At 37.8% G+C, this 22,596-nt stretch overlaps 1 protein-coding gene across 2 annotated transcripts in view; it reads right to left on the reverse strand.

The window, feature by feature from the left end:
* Positions 1-22,596, reverse strand: part of CD47 (CD47 molecule) — a 70,554-nt gene that overhangs the window by 18,853 nt on the left and 29,105 nt on the right. For both annotated transcript variants that reach the window (XM_070368832.1, XM_070368835.1), the window contains exon 4: positions 766-873. In XM_070368832.1, coding sequence (XP_070224933.1) covers positions 766-873 — 108 coding nt within the window. The remainder of the gene's footprint in view (positions 1-765; positions 874-22,596) is intronic.

Here is a 22,596-nt window from a genome sequence, read left to right on the forward strand (position 1 = left end):
CTACCATGTTGATATTCCTAAACATTATGCTTATACTGTATTCTGCTCAAAAAACAAGGCTTCTTCCAGTTTGCACTTGTGAGTCCCAGCCTGTCTCTGCTGCTCTTTTCATGTGATGCAGACCCTTCCCCTCAACTCATACTGCCATCCTTCATGGGCAACTGCAATTTCAGACCCATCTGGGTTCCCAAGTTCATTCCTGCTACCAAGTCTTGGCTAATAAAGTGTGCCTCTGTAGTGGCCTAATGGCTGTCCTAAAGATATGTCCACCTCCCAGATACTCCAAAATCTGTAAATATTAACGTATATGGTAAAATACATGAAGAAGTTAAGGATCTGAAAGAAGGAATGTCCCCTGGATTTCCCAGGTGGGTCCTGAATCCAGTGACAGGTAGCTTTGTAGCAGAGAAGCAGCAGGAAATTAAGTGGAGACACAGAGGGGAGGAGACCACGTGACCATGGAGGAAGCTGGGAGCTACGTTACCACAAGCCAAGGAGATGCACAGATGGCCAGCAAACACCAGAAGCTAGGAGAGCATGGAATGGATTCTCCCCTCCTGAATGGGTCAGGAGGGTGTAAGCCCCTGATAACATCTTTATTTCAGATTTATGACCTCCAGAACGGTGAGAGAATTTCTATTGTCTTAAGATACCCAGTTTGTGGTAATTTGTTAACAACAGCCCTAGGAAACTAACATGCACCTCTCCAGAAATGTCCTCAACCTTATCAATCCTCCTATCCCTCATAATAACTGTATATCTTACCTGGGATGAAAAGAAAGGCTCCAACAATGACAAGGACAGTGAGCAGTAGTCCAGCAACTAATAGGAAAATGGCTTTCTCCTTCGTATAATTGGATTTATATTTAAGCGCTTAAAAAAACACAAAGAATTACATGAACTCAATCACAAGAAATAAAGCCATTTATGTAACTTACAAGGTACAAAGATTAAACTGGTAACTTACTATAATTGAATAACTTTTGAGAAACAAAACTCCACATCATGTCAAGCCACCTCAAATCTCTTTCATAATGAGTCAATGGCTAAATGGTATCACGGCAATATAAATATGGATGCTGACTTTATAGGTGATACTTTATTCCCCTAAAATGAAGTTATATGTATCAGGCTTTCTTAATCATAGCATTATTAATACTTTAGGTCAGGTAAGTTGCTGCTGTTAGGCACTGCTCCACACACAACAGAATGTTTAGTACCATCCCTGACCTCTGCACATCTCATACCAGTAGTAACCCCCAAACAGTATCAGTTAAAAATATCTCCAGACATTGTTCCCTGAGGAACAGAACTGCTGTGTCTATTTATGACTGATAGACACACTACTGAGGAGAAATAACTGACTAATCAGTTATATTGAGAAAAAGAGAAATTTGTAATACCTTCTATAAAATTAGTAGAACGTCTGGAAATCCAGATATTTTGTTTTGAAAAAGTATACATTGGACAAATCCCACCCTCTTGAAATCCTGAGGTGGGGGGAAGTGCTTACATTGTTCAATTAAAATACTTTCATACAAATAAACTACAAATACTCCACAGGTTTTAATATATATGTTACACTTTTGATGCTGGCTCTGTTGTCAAGAATCCAGCTTCTGTAAAAGAGTGATATAATGCATAAACCTAAAAATGTTATTTTTTTAATCATGTATTTACCCTTCCAGTTTTGTTTTGGTTAAGATTAAAATTAGTGTTTCACCGAGAAAGTTGCTAAGAGTAACCTAAAAGCACACTGAGTAGCCGAGAGAAAGAGTGTGTGATTGAAATTCAGCTGTTCCATCCGTACATGATTCTCTCCATGTTATTTACCAATGGGCAGTTGTCTTGAGGAGAATTTTTTCAATAATTTTATATTTAGCATTTAATTTTCATCTAGTAAAATGACAAACAGATAAATTACAGTAAGAACAACTAATAAACTCCTAAATGAACATGATAAGTCCATGTTTAAGGTATTATAACCTAGAGTTAGATTATAACCTATGGCTAAGCATTTAAAAGGTATAATTACCTTTTAAAATCTCTACTCATACTTTGTAACCTCAACTTTGTCCTCTTTAGGGGGATGGAGGGCTAATCGTAATTATTCCTGAAGCTGAAAAGTGAAATTCACATTAATCAGAAAAAAGTAAGAAACGATAAGCTTGCCAAGCCTTCATTTGATCTATCCAGACTTGGAACTTATGTGACTATGACTCAGTCATGTCCCTGCCTTCTTATAGGGCACAGATTTTTTCCTATACGCCTACTTTCTAGTCTCAAACACTGGCTATGATGATAAAAATTCAGTGCATATGTTACAAAAGGCACAGATAAAGACAGAAAAAGAAACCTTCTCTTTTTAACTTTTTTTTTCAAAATTTACTTTTAATTGGAGGATAAATGCTTTACAATATTGGACATACGGCAAGGTTTTCATTTTAATCCCATGTATGTGTGCTCAGCCGCTCAGTTGTGTCTAATTCTCTGCGACCCCACAGTCTGTAGCCTGCCAGGCTCCTCTGTCCACGGGATTTCCCAGGCAAGAATATTGGAATGGGTTGCCATGCCCTCCTCCAGGGGATCTCCCCAACCCAGGGGTCAAACCCATGTCTCCTATATCGGCAGGCAGATTCTTTACCGCTGTGCCACCTGGGAAGCCCCAATCCCATGTATACTATTAACTAAAAAGAGTTTGAAATTTCTGCAAAAGGCTTCTAAAATAGAAGCTGTTTCAAATTACCTCACAATCAAACAAATATTCATAAGATACACCCCTAGGTTTAACTCAGCACATAAAAGAGCTACAAAGATCAAGCAGCAAGACTTCACCTGAGTCCAGTGTATGAAAGTTGCTCAGTCATGTTTGACTCTTTGAGATTCCATGGATTGTATCCTCCAGGCCAGAATACTGGAGTGGGTAGCCTTTCCCTTCTCTAGAGGATCTCCCCAACCCAGGGATTGAACCCAGGTCTCCGACATTGCAGGTGGATTCTTTACCAGCTGAGCCACAAAGGAAGCCCAGAGTCTAGTATGCTGCCGCTAAGTCCCTTCAGTCGTGTCCGACTCTGCGACCCCATAGACGGCAGCCCACCAGGCTCCCCCGTCCCTGGGATTCTCCAGGCAAGAACACTGCAATGGGTTGCCATTTCCTTCTCCAATACATGAAAGTGAAAAGTGAAAGTAAAGTCTCTCAGTCATGTACGACTCTTCGCGACCCCATGGACTGCAGCCTACCAGGCTCCTCTGTCCATGGGATTTTCCAGGCAAGAGTATTGGAATGGGGTGCCATTGCCTTCTCCAAGAGTCTAGTATAAGTACATGCAAAATGGCTGATTTATACCATTCTTAAGAAAAATAAGAGTTTGAACCTCATATAAAATTCAATCTCTTCATGCTTAGCAGAGCTACAGGAGAAAAATAATGTCAACAGCAGAAACAAAAATAAAATGCCACAAAATGCTATTACTGACAGTGTTTTACCATAGAATGGTCTTTTTAAAAACTTCTGGATGTAGCTTTCATTTCTGCTGATTGGTTCAACTACTAATTTTCAAGGCTACCTAAACTATTCCTCAAATTTAAGCAGCAATTTCCAATAAATATATTAGTGGAGTCTACTTTAGTAATCACAGGCAATGAAAGATTATGTCCATGTTTTCTTTAGTGAACCTTAAAAAGGGTTTCTTTTGACTCATTTTCTTTGCTCACAATGGCCATGTTTTAGCAGGTCCCATAGCAAGTCTGCAGAGTATCTTGTTGTTAGGGTCTGTTGTTTTACAGTTGGAATCACATAGCATGTAGCCTTCTCAGATTGACTTCTTTCACTTAGGAATATATATTTAAGGTTCCTGCAGCAGCAGCATATTGTTTAACGATTGACAGCTCATTTGTTTTTAGTGCTGAATAATATTCCATGGTCTGGATGTACCACAGTTTATCCATTCTCCTACTGAAGAATATCTTGGTTGCTTCCAAATTTTTGCAATGATGAACAAAGCTGCTATAAACATCCATGTGTAGTTTTCTGTGTGGACTTCAGTTTTCAACTCCATCTGGGTAAATACCAAGGAGTAGGGCTTCCCTGGTGGCTCAGTGGTAAAGAATTCACCTGCAATGCAGGAAATGACGGTTTGGTCCCTGAGTTGGGAAGAAGGAAATGCAACCCACTTCCAGTATTCCTGCTTGGGAAATCTCATGGACAGAGGAGCCTGGTGGGCTACAGTCCATGGGGTTGCATAAGAGTCGGACACAACTTAGAAACTAAACAACAACTATTACTGGAAAATATGATAAGAGTATATTTAGCTTTATATGAAACCACCAAACTGTATTCCAAAGTACCTGTACCATTTTGCATTCCCACCAGCAGTGAATGAAAGTTCTTTTTGCTCCACACACTGACCAACATTTGATGTGGTCAAAACTTATGTTTTTAAGAAAAACCTATAAACTTAGTGCTGCCTGACATAGGAATACCAAATATACAGGGAGACAATGTAAAGTTTTTTTCAACAAATTAGGAATTCCAAGTTTCCCTTTTATACATTCTATAAAATAATTAAATCTAGCCAGCTACTTCTCAGAGATGAGATGGGTAGTTCATTCATTTGTTCTATCTTTACTGTGTGCCTACCATGTACTGGGCCCATTTATTAGCCCAAGTCACATCAACCAAATTGAGGCACAAGTAGAAGTTACTTTATTCAATAATAATAATTGATCACACACCTACTAAGTGACAATCACTATTCTAAGTGCTGGCAGTGAACCAATAATTCTGCCTCAATGCTCCTTATATTCTAATGTATGAATGAATGTGTGTGTGTGTGTGTGTGTTGGTGGTGGGGAATGAGTGATAGGAAGTGTTACTCCCAGATATTCTCCTCCAGTTAAGTAAAAGATGTGGGTCTAGCCTAAGCAAGGCTTGTTACGTATTTAAGCTTTCAAATTCATGTGAACAGAGACATGACATGTCCCTCTAGCCACCTGAAGAAACGTAGCTAATACTATTGATAGATACTCCATTAAGGCTTTTTTGTGTCTTCGTCACTGATGTAAAGGACATATACAACAATGCAGGCTGTCATTGAAGAAGTCTTGTGAAATTACCAGGTTCAACCTGGAGATCAAATAAAACTATCATTTTAGTTTTCATGACATCCCAAAGATGTGATTCAATAAGCCCATATAGATCCACCACAGGCTGAAGTCCAGCTAACAAAACCCCAAAATTCATGAATTCAATGCCTGTTCTAACTGCATGACAATTAAATGATCCCTAAGTGATTAGTGAGTTTAGTAGTGAGATAGGAAGGTTAACCAGTGAGGTAAAAGACACATCAAATAAAGAATAAATCATGAAGAGAAGACATATGCTTGATTTTATTATTACAGTGCTATCTTCTGATAACTCTCAGAAAGTAATTTTAGGATGTTTTTGGTGTGGATCACAATAAACTGTGGAAAATTCTGAAAGAGATGGGAATACCAGACCACCTGACCTGCCTCTTGAGAAATCTGTATGCAGGTCAGGAAGCAACAGTTAGAACTGGACATGGAACAACAGACTGGTTCCAAATAGGAAAAGGAGTATGTCAAGGCTGTATATTGTCACTCTGCTTGTTTAACTTATATGAAGAGTACATCATGAGAAATGCTGGGCTGGAAGAAGCACAAGCTGGAATCAAGATTGCCGGGAGAAATATCAATAACCTCAGATATGCAGATGACATCACCCTTATGGCAGAACGTGAAGAGGAACTAAAAAGCCTCTTGATGAAAGTGAAAGAGGAGAGTGAAAAAGTTGGCTTAAAGCTCAACATTCAGAAAACGAAGATCATGGCATCTGGTCCCATCACTTCATGGGAAATAGATGGGGAAACAGTGGAAACAGTGTCAGACTTTATATTTTTGGGCTCCAAAATCACTGCAGATGGTGACTGCAGTCATGAAATTAAAAGACACTTACTCCTTGGAATAAAAGTTATGACCAATCTAGATAGCATATTGAAAAGCAGAGATGTTACTTTGCCAATAAAGGTCCGTCTAGTCAAGGCTATGGTTTTTCCTGTGGTCATGTATGGATGTGAGAGTTGGACTGTGAAGAAAGCTGAGTGCCAAAGAATTGATGCTTTTAAACTGTGGTGTTGGAGAAGACTCTTGAGAGTCCCTTGGACTGCAAGGAGATCCAACCAGTCCATTCTGAAGGAGATCAACCCTGGGATTTCTTTGGAAGGAATGATGCTAAAGCTGAAACTCCAGTACTTTGGTCACCTCATGCGAAGAGTTGACTCGATGGAAAAGACTCTGATGCTGGGAGGGATTGGGGGCAGGAGGAGAAGGGTACAACAGAGGATGAGATGGCTGGATGGCATCACTGACTCGATGGACATGAGTCTGAGTGAACTCCGGGAGTTGGTGATGGACAGGGAGGCCTGGCGTGCTGCGATTCATGGGGTCGCAAAGAGTTGGACACGACTGAGCGACTGAACTGAACTGAACTGAGCTGCACACTGGTACTCTACCTGATGAAGGATAAAGCACATCTGGTAAGTTTTAAAAAAGATTACAACTTCAAAATTTGTATTTAATTATATTAAAATTACTATTTTAAAAATATTTAACACACATTAAAAAAAGAAGGCTTTGTGAAACTGGTACTAGATAAAAATGAATAAGAATGCCAATAACAAACTGATTACTTGCCAGAAGGCGAGTAAAATAATTTTATAATGAACACCATGCACTATCCAACTTTCTTTGATGAAACAATTTTGTCAAAATGAAGACGGATGAGAAATCACATTCCTAGTCTACAGGACAGAGAAATAAAAGAGTTCAAGTTTCATGAAGTCTGGGCTTTGAAGTACTTTGACTATAAAAGATAAAAGAAGGCAACACCTAACATACTAACTTCTTTTCTTTAGTTCCAAACATTCCTGGTCTTATGGACCATGCCACCCCTTCAGAATAGATGTAGGAAGGTGGCACGTTTGAATTTGGAAAGAGTCAAAGTAACAGCAACTATATTTCTACAAAAGAGTATATTGCTAAGTTGTAGGTTTGTTCAGTTCCTTCCACAATAAAACCAGTATATAAAAACATGTTTTAATAAGCAGAATTGGATAATTATGTGGACAGGACCAAGGAAAAGCAATGGGAGTTCAAGATTATGTAACAGAGTCTTAGTAATAACATTTACTATGATGATGTTTTGCCTTCCTGGATGGAAGTTTCCTAGACAGTTAGTATGTCTTTGTGTGTGTGCATGTGTGCTTAGTTGCTCAGTCATGTCTACTCTTTGCAGTCCCACGGACTATAACCTGCCAGGTTCCTCTGTCCACAGAATTTCCCAGGCAAGAATACTGGAGCAGGTTGCCATTTCATTCTCCAGGGGATCTTCCCAACCCGAGGATCGAACCCAAGTCTCTTGTGTCTCCTGCACTGGCAGGTGGATTCTTTACCTGTAGTGCTGCCTGGGAAGCCCATATATGTCTTTATTTCTTCAGAATGATTTTTCTAATCTACAAAGAAATTCTGTTCCGTTACTTCTTTTAAATGTGGTTTCATGGTCTAATCACTTTCAAAATCAAGCTAGTACTCAAGATTGGACTCAAGAACTTAGCAGGATCTCAAGGGTGTTGTGATGGAGAAATTTTTCCTTTGAATTTTCTAACTGATTTCAGTAGAGGCCTCCAGTCAAAAACCTCTGAGCAGTAACCAAAATCATTGTGGAATAATATTGAGCAAGGACTAGAAAGTTAGAAAACAAAATAAAAGATGCCTACAATGAACAAATTTGAAATTACAGCTGTCCCTCTCTTTCTCTGGTTCTGATATGCATCAATTTCAGTTACCATCATTTAGTTAAATAACACAAGTCCTCCCAAAACACAGTTTAAATTTCCACCACCCCAATATAATAACTGAGTAATTGCATAAAGTGTAAACTTCACTGTTGTCTCTTCAATCCACAAGTCACTATATAAATAAGAGATGTGCATCACCATCAGTGACCACTCATGTCATCCTTTTCAAAGACTGTTGGTGACTGCTCACTGCACATCTGTTATTCAATTCACACACAGACAGCAAAACATATGTTGTGCTACCTCCTGTCTCCCAGTCATAAACCATGGTGACATTTTACAATGGATAATCAAAAAAGGAAACCGGGCAATAAAGATGAAGGAGCAAAGAAACGAGATGTGATAATGCTGGAAGCGAAATTCCAATAGACAGTAACTGGCATTATAGAATAGCTAACTGTGGAATGTAAATACTATTGCCATTCAAGAATCTCTAGATATATAGTTAGAAGAACTCAGTAAAAGTGAACTTATTGGCATACATGAGGACAATGAGGTGGCTGTGACAAAAACGAAGATGTCCCAGAAGTGACTGGCAAAAAAAACTTCATATGAAAGCAACTCTTGGAGACAGTTCATGACAATATATGCATAAAGGATAGTTCAAGACATGAAAGTGCTGGGAGCTGATTAGAGCTTAAAAAGGAGTATGACAATTCACCAAGGTGTAGACAAGATGCATGCTCTGTATTCAAAGTTATATAACAAGAAAAGACAAGCATTTTCAACCTGCTCTTGATAAAATTCACCAATTCTCAATGTTTTATCATGTACTAAATATTAAATTTACTCTTTTTTCACTTCCTAATACATTTATTATTGACAATAAGAGGTTTTAATGTTTTGACAAAAATTTAAAGGTCACGGAACAACAGTAGTTTTGGCATTTATTATTAGATTGCTTTGCAGAGTTTCAGCTTACATGGTCATGTTTATAGTCCTGCAGTTCTGTGTAAAGCAGGGATTCACTGAATATAACAAAAGTTCTAAAAAAGAAAAAATAAGAACAAGCAATCATATCACAAAGAATTTCAACATGTTATCCAGTTCTCAACATGGAGTTAAACATTAATCCTATAAAAACTGGATATCCTAGTGAGAAGCACTTGAAATCATTCATTACACAGCTAAATGATGGAAAATACCTTTCATATTGACAATGAGTAAGGAAGAACAATCCTGAAAATCAGTCAGGAACATAATTGCCAGTGCGGTGGGAAACTGAGTTGGTACAGTTTTCAGAACAAAAACAAAATACCTGAAACAAAATCCTATTAGAGATTCATTACTTCGGCCAGCAAATCCATAATTTGTTAGCCAAAGTAACTCGGTTAGCAGAAGGCTCGGTGTTTGATTCTAGGATTCTCTGAGCAGTTGGTTTACCATAAGATTCTGTTCAGACGTTTGTAAGTTAAAGCTAAAGGCAAAGGTATTTCCCTGTGAGGGACCTTTGTGGTCGAAACATGGGCTAGGGCTCACCATATTTGGGAGTCCTTGGCTTGGCTTCCAGAGTTTAGAGGTCTCAAAGCTTTTTTCTCAGTAAGATCAATGGCATCCTGAGACAGAGTTCAAAATACAGTTCTGGTATAAAGAAACTTTCTCCTCAAAGTGAAAGTGTAATCTGATGTCTTTACTGGATGTTTAGCTGATGAAAAGTCTAGGTTTTATTTTGGGTGACCAAAAGAATGACACACAGAGCCAAATAAATCAGAGAGAAATTCCCTGTGTATAAATGATATAAATGAAAGACTATAAATTATAATCAGGAAAAGTTAAAAGGAACTGAAAATCTAGAAAGGGAGAGACATGGGTCTGAGTTACCATTAATACTGTAGAGGCTGTAAGATTCTGCACTCTAAAAAATGCATAACCAAGCAGCGAGTGCAAAACAAAGGGGTTTTCCTTGGGTGGAATCCCCAGGCCAGAAACAGAATGTCTCCCACAAAGAGAACCGAGAGAAAAGTGGATTTTAGATTCATGTCTATCATGAAGATGTGACAGAAGGCACAGAGCATGTACACTTACATATCACAACAGAAACGGGAATGCTATAAAGCCAGGGGCAATGAACATTTCATTTCCACATCTCGAGCACACAGCCCAGTGCCTAAGAATCAGTATGTACCCTGTCAAAAGACATTTATTTTAAAAAGTGGGTCCACATTCTATTCTATCAATAATGGCTTCACTTACTCAGTGTGTATACCCAGATACAGGTTCACCCTTTGTGGGAAAAAAAAAAGCACACTCTTAAAATAATTTCAAGACAAGGAAGCAGTATAATGTAGTGGTAAACAGCACTGTATCAAATCCCAGTACCATCAAGAAATGGCTGGGTGACTGTAGGAAAACTGCCTAGTCTATCTGTGCCTCTATTTCTCATCTACAAAATGAGAATGAGAACCCCAGTGTCTATCCCTACAGAGTTCCCGAAAGAAGCAGATGTGATTTCAGATGTAGAGTACTTTGCATAGTGCTGTCACACAAAGCTTAGGTGCTATTATCACAAACACTTTAAATGTGAGTGCAGGCTGGGTGAATCAAGTATATTGGTTCCTCCTAAACACACACACACACACACAAGCACGCACGCACTCACACAAATGGGCTTCCATGGTGGGTTAGACAGTAAAGCATTCTCCTGCAATACAGGAGACCTGGGTTTGATCCCTGAGTTGGGAAGATTCCCCTGGGGTCGCAAAGAGCTGGACATGACCAAGCAACTAACACTACACACACACACATTTACCTGTTCTAAGATGAGTCTAAATAAACATTGCCACAATTTTTATTTTTAGGTTTATGATCACATTTGTTAAAATATGACCAACAAAAGGGAATTCCCTGGTAGTCCAGTGGTTAAGACTCTGTGCTTTGACTGCCGGGGGCAGGGGTTCGGTCCCTGGTTAGGTAACTAAGATCCCACAAGGCATGGTCAAAAAAAAAAAAAATATGACCAACAGAATAAGTATAAAAAAGAATTACCCTCACTAACACAAAAATGAAAATTAAGATGATGTTTTTTTCAGTCATTGAATTACCAAAGATTTTAGAATTACAATGATGTCAAGTTTGTGAGGTGGAAGATGGGTGTTCTCACCTGCAGTAATAATTGATAAAATGGTGCTAGAAAACATGTTGGCAATATGTATTAATATCATGAGCCTTAAAATACCTTCTCTGCCATTTCAAGTGTTACATATCTTTAGCACACTTACTTTCGTAACATCAAGAAAATTTGGAAACATCCTAATATCCATCAAGATGAGAGTTAAGTAAATTACAGTACAGCCATAAAAGTAGAGCACAGGCAACTATAAAAAGATTTCTGAAAACACAGGAGGAAAATCAGCATTCACAAGTATATAAGCTATATGAATCCATTTATGGGTTTTCCTTTTTTAAGAAAAAAAAGACAGAGAAGTGGGAAATTCCCCAGAATACCTCAATAGTTTATTTCTAGGTTCTGAGACTCTAGATGATATTTGTCTTTTCTTTACACTTCCTATGTTGCATAAGGTATCCTAAAGTGGTATGTATTACTTTTTTAATTCAGAAAAACAATGGTAAAACTTACTTTTGTAAAAATATGGCTGATAGTGAACATACTCCTGGTTCAGTTCACTAATGATAATGCCATGATCAGCACAGTTCAATCAATCCACATGCAACAAGTCACACTTCTGTTAAGTGAGTTCATGATCTTAGAAAAAGGCTACTTCCCACCTAAATCACAAGACATAGGCCTTAACACCTGAGTCTGCCAATAGGATTAAAGGCTTCCCCTAATGTCAGTGGACAAGGTCTTGATGCTATATTAGTTATTTTCTTAATATAAAAAGCTTACTGAAACTCTAAGAAATTGCCATAAGAATTTTAGACATTGTTTTGAAAAAGTTGTGCAATGTCTTGACAGTTGTCTTTCTTAGCCCTTTCTTTGTCTTTTTTGCCTTTTAGACAAAAGCTGAGAACAGCTTTGAAATCACAAAGCATTTCCAGGGTGCTCTACATTGAAAAGAGTCTTTAGAATATATAATCAGTCATCTCACTTCTACTTTTATGTATCACTCTAGATACACATGACTGAAAAAAAAGGAAAGTGAAGTTGCTCAGTCGTGTCCAACTCTTTGTGACCCCACAGACTGTAGCCTTTCAGGCTCCTCCATCCATGGCATTTTGCAGGCAAGAATACTGGAGTGGGTTGCCATTCCCTTCTCCAGGGGATCTTCCTGACGCAGGGATCAAACCTGGGTTTCCCACATTGCAAGCAGACTCTTTACCATCTGAGCCATCAGGGAATCCCATAATAGCTAATCTGCTACAATATTTTACTAGCTTTCTTTTTATAAAGGCTGCAGAATAAAATAAGTAAATGAAACCACCCATTAGTTACTCCTTGCCTTATTTAAATATACTTTTCCCCTTTCCTTTCTTTAGTGGCCTTCAATGACTAACTTATTTCATTGTGTTATAAGGAGATGGGAAAGAAATCTTAAAGTTTAAAAGTTTAGACTATCATCTCAGAACTTTACTAATTTAGTAAATTTCCTTTACCAAACTGGTACAGAAATACAGCTGAATATAAACATCAACCAAAATGCAAAATACCATTTTTTAACTACTAATGACAATTCTACATTGCTGATGCTAAATCTGATACAGAAAGATTTTCCCTGAGAAGTTCAGTCACATGATTATCATAGTAAAATATAATCCAATAACATCACTTTCTATGGCTACTTTCTTAGAGGCTGCAGAACTATATAGAAAGGATGACAAAATATGGCTTAAATTGGGCTTTTCCAAGCACATGTATTTTCCTGGGAAGTTCAAACTGGAAAAATTAAGAGAGGGAAATAATTAATACTTAAAAGAACAACATCCTGAAGTATAGTTGACACATTATATTCATTTCAGTGTACAATATAAGGAATGAACATTTATATACACTACAAATTGATCACTGTAAATCTAGTAAACATGTTACCACACAAAGTTAGACTATATTTTCCATGCTGCACATCACACCCCCCATGACTTATTTATTTTCTAACTGAAAGACTATACTCCTAAATCCCCTTCACCCATTTTGCCCATTCCCCTCAGACCCCCCGCTTCTGATGACTACTGTATCTATGAGTCTGTTTCTATTTTGTTTTGTTTTCTAGATTCCATGGATATTGAAACCATATGGTGTATTTGTTCTTTCTTAAGATTGTATATTCAGAGTCTTTTATGTTTCCATGCAAATTTTAGGATTATTTGTTCCAGTTCTGTAAAAAATGTCACTGATACTTTGATAGAGATTCATTACATCTGAAGATTGCTCTGGGCAATATGGACATTTAAAAATATTAATTCTTTCAATATATAAGCACAGAATATCTTTCCATTTTGTTGCTGTTGCTCAGTCGCTTAGTTGTGTCCAACTCTTTGCAACCCCACGGACTGGCTTCCCTGTCTTTCACTATCTCCCAGAGTTAGCTCAAACTCATGTCCATCGAGTTGGTGATGCCATCCAACCATCTCATCTTCTATCTCCCTTCTCCTCCTGCCCTCAATCTTTCCCAGCATCAGGGTCTTTTCAAATGAGTCAGCTCTTCGCATCAGGTGGCCGAAGTATTGGAGCTTCAGCTTCAGCATTAGTCCTTCCAATGAAAATTCAGGGTTCTGTGTTGTTTTCAATTTCTTTCACCAATGTCTTTGTCTTTAGGGTTTTCTAAATGCCGTATCATGTTATCTGTAAATATGACAGTTTTACTTTTTCCTCTTCAGTTTTCTAAATGCAGTATCATGTTATCTGTAAATATGACAGTTTCACTTTTTCCTCTTCAGTTTGGATGCCTTTTATCTCCTTTTCCTGTCTGACTGCTGTGGCAGTCATTCCAACACAATGTTGAATAAAAGTTGTGAGAGTGAGCATCCTGTCTTATTTCTGATCTTTAAGGAAAAGTCTTCAGTTCTTCACTGAATATGATGTTATTAATAGCTGTGGGTTTGTTGTACATAGCCTTTATTATGTTGGATATACCCACTTTGTTGAGTGTTTATCATAACTGGATATTGGATTTTGTCAACTGCTCTTTCTGCATCAATTGAGATGATCAAATGATTTGTATCTTTCCTCCTACTAATGTGGTATATCATATTAAATTAATTTGTGGATACTAAACTGTCCTTTCATTTCTGGGGTAAATTCCATGTGATCATGCTACATGATCCTTTTAATGTATTGTTGAATTTATTTTGCTACCATTTTGTTAAGGATTTTTGCATCTATATTCATCAGGGATATTGGCTTGTAATTTTCTTTTCTTCTAGTGTGTTTGTCTGGTTTTAGTATCAGGATTAAATATAGTTTCATAGAACAAATTTGAGGGTGTTCTCTCTTCAATTTTTTGGAATTTTTTGAGAAGGATACCTAATAACTCTCCTTTAAATGTTAGTAGAGTTACCTGTGAAGCTATCTGCTCCTAGACTTTTTTCTGTTCAGAGTTTTTTTTTTTTCCCTGGTGGCTCAGATGGTAAAAAAAAAAAAAAAAAATCTGCCTGCAATGTGAGAGACCCAGGTTCAATCCCTGGGTCAGGAAGATCCCCTAGAAAAGGGCATGGCAACCCACTTCAGTATTCCTGCCTGGAGAACCCCATGGACAGAGGAGCCTGGTGAGCTATGGTCCATGGGGTCACAAAGAGTTGGACATGACTGAAACGACTTAGCATACAATTCAATTACATTTCTAGTAATTGGACTGCTCAGATTTTCTATTTTTTTTTCTTAATCCAGTCTTAGAAGATTGTATGTTTTTAAGAATTTATGTATCTCTTCTAAGTTGTTTAATTTGCTGGTGTATAATTGTTCTTAGTAATCTCTTATGGTCCTTTGTATTCTTGTGGTATCAGTTATAACTTCTCCTCTTTCATTTCTTATTATATTTGGGTCCTTTCTCTTTTTCTTAATGAGTCTGGCTTAAAGGTTCATAAATTTTATCTTTAAAAAAAACTAGCTCTTAGTTTCACTTATCTTTTTTTATTGTTTTTTAAGTCTCTTTTTCATTTATTTTTGCTCTGATCTTTACTATTTTCTTCTTTCTACTAATTTTGAGCCTTGCTGATTCCTCTTTTCCAGTTCCTTTAGATATAAGGTTATATTGTTTGAGATTTTTCTTACTTCTTGACATATGCCTGTATCACCACAAAATTCCCTCTCAGAACTGCTTTTGCTGCAATGCAAAGATTTTAGATCATTGTGTTTCCATTTTCATTTGTCCCGAGGTATTTTAAAATTTCCTCTCTGATTTCTTCAAGTGACCCAATATTTGTTTAGTAGCAAGCTGTTTAGCCTCCACTTATTTGTATTTTTTTCATTTTTCTTCTTGTAACTGATTTCTAGTTTCATACTGTTGTAATAGGAAAAAAATGCTCATTATGATTTAAATCTTTTATTTTAATTAATTATTTTAATGGGGGCTAATTACTTTACAATATTGTGGTGGTTTTTGCCATATATCAACATGAATCAGCCATGGATGTACATGAATCCCCACATCCCCTGCCACTTTCCTCCCCACACTATGCCTCTGAGTTGTCCCAGAGCATCAGCTTTGAGTGCCCTGCTTCATACATCGAACTTGCAGTGGTCATCTATTTTACATATGGTAATATACATGTTTCAATGCTGTTCTCTCAAATCACCCCACCCTCAACTTCTCCCACATAGTCCAAAAGTCTGTTCTTTACATCTGTGTCTCTTTTGCTATCTTGCATATGGGGTTATTGTTACCATGTCTCTAAATTCCATACATATGGTTTAATATACAGTATCGGTGTTTCTCTTTCCGACTTACTTCACTCTGTATAACAAGCTCCAGTTTCATCCACCTCATTAGAACTGACTCAAAGGTGTTCTTTTTTTATAGCTGAGTATTATTCCATTGTACATATGTACCACAACTTCCTTATCCATTCATCTGCTGATGGACACTGAGGTTGTTTCCATGTCCTAGCTACTGTAAACAGTGCTACAATGAACACTGGGATACATGTGTCTCTTTCAATTTTGATTTCTTCAGTGCGTATGCCCAGCACTGGGATTGCTGGGTGGTATGACAGTTCTATATCCAGTTTTTTTAAGGAATCTCCACACTGTTCTCCATAGTGGCTGTACTAGTTTGCATTCCCAACAACAGTGTTAGAGGGTTCCCTTTTCTCTACACCCTCTCCAGCACTTATTGTTTGTAGACTTTTTGATGGCAGCCATTCTGACCGGCATGAGATGGGTACCTCACTGTGGTTTTGATTTGTGTTTTCTGATAATAAGTGATGTTGAGCATCTTTTTATGTGTTTGTTAACCATCTCTATGTCTTCTTTGGAGAAATGTCTGTTTAGTTCTTTGGCCCGCTTTTTGATTGGATTGTTCATTTTTCTGGCATTGAGCTTCATGAGCTGCTTGTATATTTTGGAGATTAATACCTTGTCAGTTGTTTCATTTGCTATTAGTTTCTCCCAATCTGAAGCCTGCCTTTTCACCTTGCTTATAGTTTCCTTCATTGTGCAAAAGCTTTTAAGTTTAATTAGGTCCCATTTATTTTTGTTTTTATTTCCATTATTCTGGGAGGTAGGTCATAAAGGATCTTGCTGTGATTTATGTCAGAGAGTGTTCTACCTATGTTTTCCTCTAAGAGGTTGACAGTTTCTAGTCTTACATTTAGACCTTTAATCTATTTTGTTTATTTTTGTGTATGGTGTTAGAAAGTGTTCTAGTTTTATTCTTTTACAGGTGGTTGACCAGTTTTCCCAGCACCACTTGTTAAAGAGATTGTCTTTTCTCCATTGTATATTTTTGCCTCCTTTGTCAAAGATAAGGAGTCCATAGATGTGTGGATTTATCTCTGGGCTTTCTATTTTGTTCCAGTGATCAGTATATCTGTCTTTTTGCCAGTACCATACTATCTTGATGACTGTAGTCATCAAGTGTCGTCTGGAGTCAGGCAGATTGATTCCTCCAGTTTCATTCTTCTTTCTCAAGATTGCTCTGGCTATTCAAGGTCTTTTGTGTTTCCATACAAATTGTGAAGTTATTTGTTCTAGTTCCATGAAAAATACCATGGGTAGCTTGATAGGGATTGTGTTGAATCTACAGATTGCTTTGATTGGTGTACTCATTTTCACTATATTGATTCTTCCAATCCACAAACATGGTATATTTCTCCATCTATTTGTGTCATCTTTGATTTCTTTCATCAGTGTTTTATAGTTTTCCATATATAGGTCTTTTGTTTCTGTTCAGTTCAGTTCAGTCACTCAGTTGTGTCCGACTCTTTGTGACCCCATGAATTGCAGCACACCAGACCTCCCTGTCCATCACCAACTCCCGGAGTTCACTCAGACTCACGTCCATCGAGTCAGTGATGCCATCCAGCCATCTCATCCTCTGTCATCCCCTTCTCCTCCTGCCCCCAATCCCTCCCAGCATCAGAGTCTTTTCCATCGAGTCAACTCTTCGCGTGAGGGTAAATTTATTCCTAAGTATTTTATTCTTTTTGTTGCAATGGTGAATGGGATTGTTTCCTTAATTTCTGTTTTTTCACTGTTAGTGTATAGGAATGCAAGGGATTTCAGTGTGCTAGTTTTATATACTGCAATTTTACTATATTAATTGATTAGCTCTAGTAATTTTCTGGTGGTATCTTTAGGGTTTTCTATATAGAAGATCATGTCATCTGCAAATAGTGGGAGTTTTACTTCTTCTTTTCCAATCTGGATTCGTTTTATTTCTTTTTCTTCTCTGACTGCTGTGGCTAGGACTTCCAAAACTATGTTGAATAGCAGTGGTAAGAGTGGGCACCCTTGTCTGGTTGCTGATTTTAGGGGAAATACTTTCAATTTTTCACCATTGAGGATGTTTGCTGTGGGTGTGTTGCATACGCCTTTTATTATGTTGAGGTATGTTCCTTATATGCCTGCTTTGTGGAGAAGTTTTTTTTTATCATAAATGGGTGTTGACAAAAACGAATTTTGTCAAAAGTTTTCTCCACATCTATTGAGATAATTATATGGTTTTTATCTTTAAATTTGTTAATATGGTGTATCACATTGACTGACTTGTGAATACTGAAGAATCCTTGCATCCCTGGGATAAAGCCCACTTGTCATGATGCATGATCTTTTTAATATACTGTTGGATTCAGTTTGCTAGAATTTTGTTGAGGATTTTTGCATCTATGTTCATCAGTGATATTGGCCTGTAGTTTTCTTTTTTGTGTGGCATCTTTGTCTGGTTTTGGTATTAGAGTGATGGTGGTCTCATAGAATGAGTTTGGGAGTTTACCTTCCTCTGCAATTTTCTGGAAGAGTTTGAGTAGGACAGGTGTTAGATCTTCTCTAAATTTTTGGTAGAATTCACTTGTGAAGCCATCTGGTCCTGGGCTTTTTTGTTTGTTGGAAGATTTTTAAATACAGTTTCAATTTCCGTGCTTGTGATGGGTCTGTTCAGATTTTCTATTTCTTCCTGGTTAAGTTTTGGAGGGCTATACTTTTCAAAGAATTTGTTTCTTCCAAGTTGTCCGTTTTATTGGCATATAATTGCTCATAGTAGTTTTTTATGACCTTTTGTATTTCTGTGTTGTCTGTTGTGATTTTTCCATTTTCATTTCTAATTTTGCTGATTTGATTGTTCTCCCTTTTTCCCTTAATGAGTCCAGCTAATGGTTTGTCTATTTTATCTTCTCAAAGAACCAGCTTTTAGTTTTCATTGATTTTTGCTACAGTCTCCTTCATTTCTTTTTCATTTATTTCTGCTCTGATTTTTATGATTTCTTTTTTTTTTTATTTTTATGATTTCTGTCCTACTAACTTTGGGGTTCTACTGCTCTTTTTCTATGTTGCTTTAGGTATAAAGTTAGGTTGTTTATTTGAGGTTTCTCTTGTTTCTAAGATAGGCTTGTATTGCTACGAATCTCCCTCTAAGCACTGCTTTTACTGAATCCCATAGATTTTGGGTTGTCATGTTTTCATTTTCACTTGTTTCTTTTGATTTCCTTTTCAATTTTGTCCATGGTGATCTGTTGGTTATTCAGAAGTGTGTTGTTTAGCCTCCATATGTTTGTGTTTTTAATAGTATTTTTCCTTTTTTTGCTGTTGCTGACATCTAATCTTACTGCATTGTGATCAGAAAAGATGCTTGAAATTATTTCAATTTTATAAAATTTACCAAGGCTAGATATATGACCCAGGATGTGATCTATCTGTTCCATGTGCACTTGAGAAAAGGTTGAAATCCATTGTTTTTGGGTGAAATGCAGATATCAATTAGGTTTAACTGGTCCTCTGTATCATTTAAAGCTTGTGTTTCCTTGCTAATTTTCTATTTGGTTGATCTATCCATAGGTGTGAGTGGGGTACTAAAAGCCCCCACTATTATTGTGTTGCTGTTAATTTCCCCTCTCATACTTATTAGCATTTGCCTTATGTATTGAGTTGCTCCTATGCTGGGCACATATATAATTGTTATATCTTCTTCTTGGATTGAGCCATTGATCACTATATACTGTCCTTCTTTGTCTCTTATTACGGTCTTTATTTCAAAGTCTCTTTTCTGATATGAGTATTGCTACTCCTGCTTTCTTTTGGTCTCCATTTGCCTAAAATATCTTTTTCCAGCCCCTCACTTTCTGTCTGTATGTGTCCCTAGATTTGAAGTGGGTTTCTTGTAGACAGCATATACAGGGGTCTTGTTTTTATATCCATTCGGCCAGTCTTTGTCTTTTGATTGGGGCATTTAACCCATTTACATTTAAAGTCTTTATAAGTATGATCCTTTGCCATTTACTTTGTTGTTTTGTGTTCATTTTTATAAACTTTTTCTGTGTTCCCTATCCAAAGAAGATCCTTTAGCATTTGTTGACGAGTTGGTTTGGTGGTGCTGAATTGTCTCAGCTTTTGCTTGTCTGTAAATTTTATAAAATTTATTGAGACTGTTTTGTGGCCCAGTACATTATCTATCTTGGAGCATATTCCCTGTGCACTTGAAAAGAGTGTGTACTATGTTGGTTTTGAATGGAATATCCTATATATGTGTGTATACTCATATATATATGTGTGTGTGTGTGTGCTCATATATGTGTGTGTGTGTGTGTGTGTGTGTATCTGTTCAGTTCAGTTCAGTCACTCAGTCGTGTCTGACTCTGCAACTCCATGAATCACAGCATGCCAGGTCTCCCTGTCCACCACCAACTCCCAGAGTTCACTCAAACTCATGTCCATCGAGTCAGTGATGCCATCCAGCCATCTCATTCTCTGTTATCCCCTTCTTCTCCTGCCCCCAATCCCTCCCAGCATCAGGGTCTTTTCCAATGAATCAACTCTTTGCATGAGGTGGCCAAAGTATTGGAGTTTCAGCTTCAGTATCAGTCCTTCCAATGAACACCCAGGACTGATCTCCTTTAGAATGTACTGGTTGATCTCCTTGCAGTCCAAGGGACTCTCAAGAGTCATCTGTATGTATATATAAGTTACATGAAGCCTGACAAGTAATTTTCTGTGCAGATGATCTATTCACTGATGAAGTGGAGTATCAAAGTAACCAACTACTGTATTACTGTCAATTTTCCTATTATTTGTTAATACTTGCTTTATATACATTAGGTGCTCCTTTGTTGGATACATAAATACTTTTGAATGTTATATCCTCTTCTTGGATTGAGCCATTTGTCCTTATGTAACACCTTCTCTTTTTTTGTCTTCTATTAAAGTCTTTGTTTTAAAGTCTATTTTGGTTGATATGAGTACAGCTGTTCAGCTTTCTGTTTGTTTCCATTTGCATCAACATATTTTCCCAGCCTTTTATTTCCAGACCATGTATGTCTTTGGGTTTGAAGTGAGTTTTTTGTAGGCAGCACATAGATGGATCTTGTTTTTGTGTCCAATCAGCCATCCTGTGTCTCTTGGTTGGAGCATTTAATCCATTTACATTTAAAGTGATTACTGATAGGTATGCACTTTTATTGCCATTTTGTTAATTATTTTCTGGTTGCTTTTGTAGTTCTTTTCTGTTTCTTTCTTCTTTTAGTTTCTTCCCTCATGGTTTGATGATTTTTAGTTTTGTGTTTGGGCTCCTTCTCCTTTACTTTTTGTGTATATATTATAGGCTTTTGGTTTGTGGTTATCATGAAGTTTACATATATGGATCTATCAGCAGATTATTTTAAGTTAATAGTCCCTGAAGTTCAAATACATTCTGAAACTGTTTTTACTCCTCCCTACTCTCAAACCATGTTTTATGTTTTTGATGTCATATTTATATCTTTCTATTCTGTACACACAAATAACACTCACTGTATATAGTTACATTTGATTTTATAAAAATTATTTTTTGTCATTTAACCTTCACTTTTTAAGTGACAATCCTTTGTCCTTTGAGGATGACCTAGGACGAGATAGATGGCATCACTGACTCGATGGGCATGAGTTTGAGAAAGCTCCAGGAGATGGTACAGGGAAGGCTGGTATGCTGCAGTCCAGGGGATCACAAAGAGATGGACATGATTGAAAGACTGAACTGACCGTACTTTTGACTTCAGTTATTGTATTCTTCAGTTCTGATGGATTCTTTTCTTCTATTCTCTAACTCCTTGTTGAAGTTTTCACTGTTTTCATCCATTCTTCTCCAGACTAGTAAGCATCTTTATGATTATTACCTTAAACACTTTATCAGGAAAATTGCTTATCTGTTTCATTTGGCTCTTTTTCTGAGAGTTTCTCTTGTTTTTTCATTTGAAACATATTCCTCTGTCTCCTCATATTGCCTAATTCTCTGTTTATTTCTAGATATTAGGTAGGTCCATTACACCTCCTAATCTTAGATAAGTGGCCTTATGTGGGAGATGTCTTATGGGGCCCAGTGTCAAGGTTCTCTATGGCCACCAGAGCCAGATGCACCAGAAGTATCTCCTGTGTGTGCTCTTCTATTGTGGTGAGGCTGACTCCTGCAGGCACACTGGTAGGCATGATAGACTTCCCAACACTGCTGGCTGTGCAACCTGTCAGTCTATGACTATTACCAGTCTCATGACTGCTGGTGGGCTGTGCCAGCCCCAGGTGCTAATATGTGAGAGAGACAATTCCAACATGGTGCCCACCAGCTCAGGCATCAAGAGGGGTACTACAAGATCACAAAAATGGCTGCCACCAGCATCTCAGTTCTGGGGGGTAATCCCAGCTGCCTATGGTCTCCTAGCAAGGCTCTCCATGAAAAGTCATTGGGTCTGACCCAGACAGCTGTCAAGTGCTACCTCTGTGCTGGGACTTGAAGCAAATATGCTTTTGGACACACCCTTTAAGAGCAAAGTCTTGGTATACCACAGTCATTGGTTCTCCCAAACCTAAGTCCCACCAGTATTCAAGGTCAGATACTTTGGGCACTTGAACTGCACTGTTCTTGCCTGGAAAATTTTATGGACAGAGAAGCCTGGTGGGCTACAGTCCATGGGGTCACAAAGAGTCGGACATGACTGAATCCATGTGCGTGTGTGCATGCATGCACGCGTGCACGCACGCACACACACACACACACACACACACACATACTTGGTTTAGGACCTCCAGGATGGGGAGCCAGATGTGGGGCTTGATCCCTCAGGGAGGATCTCCACTGCTGTGATTTTCCTCCCACTTAAGGACCCCAAGTGTGGGTTCTGACCAGACCACATCTCTGCCCCTCCTATT

Source organism: Bos mutus, chromosome 1, assembly GCF_027580195.1.
Source record: "Bos mutus isolate GX-2022 chromosome 1, NWIPB_WYAK_1.1, whole genome shotgun sequence".
Classification (NCBI taxonomy): Eukaryota; Metazoa; Chordata; class Mammalia; order Artiodactyla; family Bovidae; genus Bos; species Bos mutus.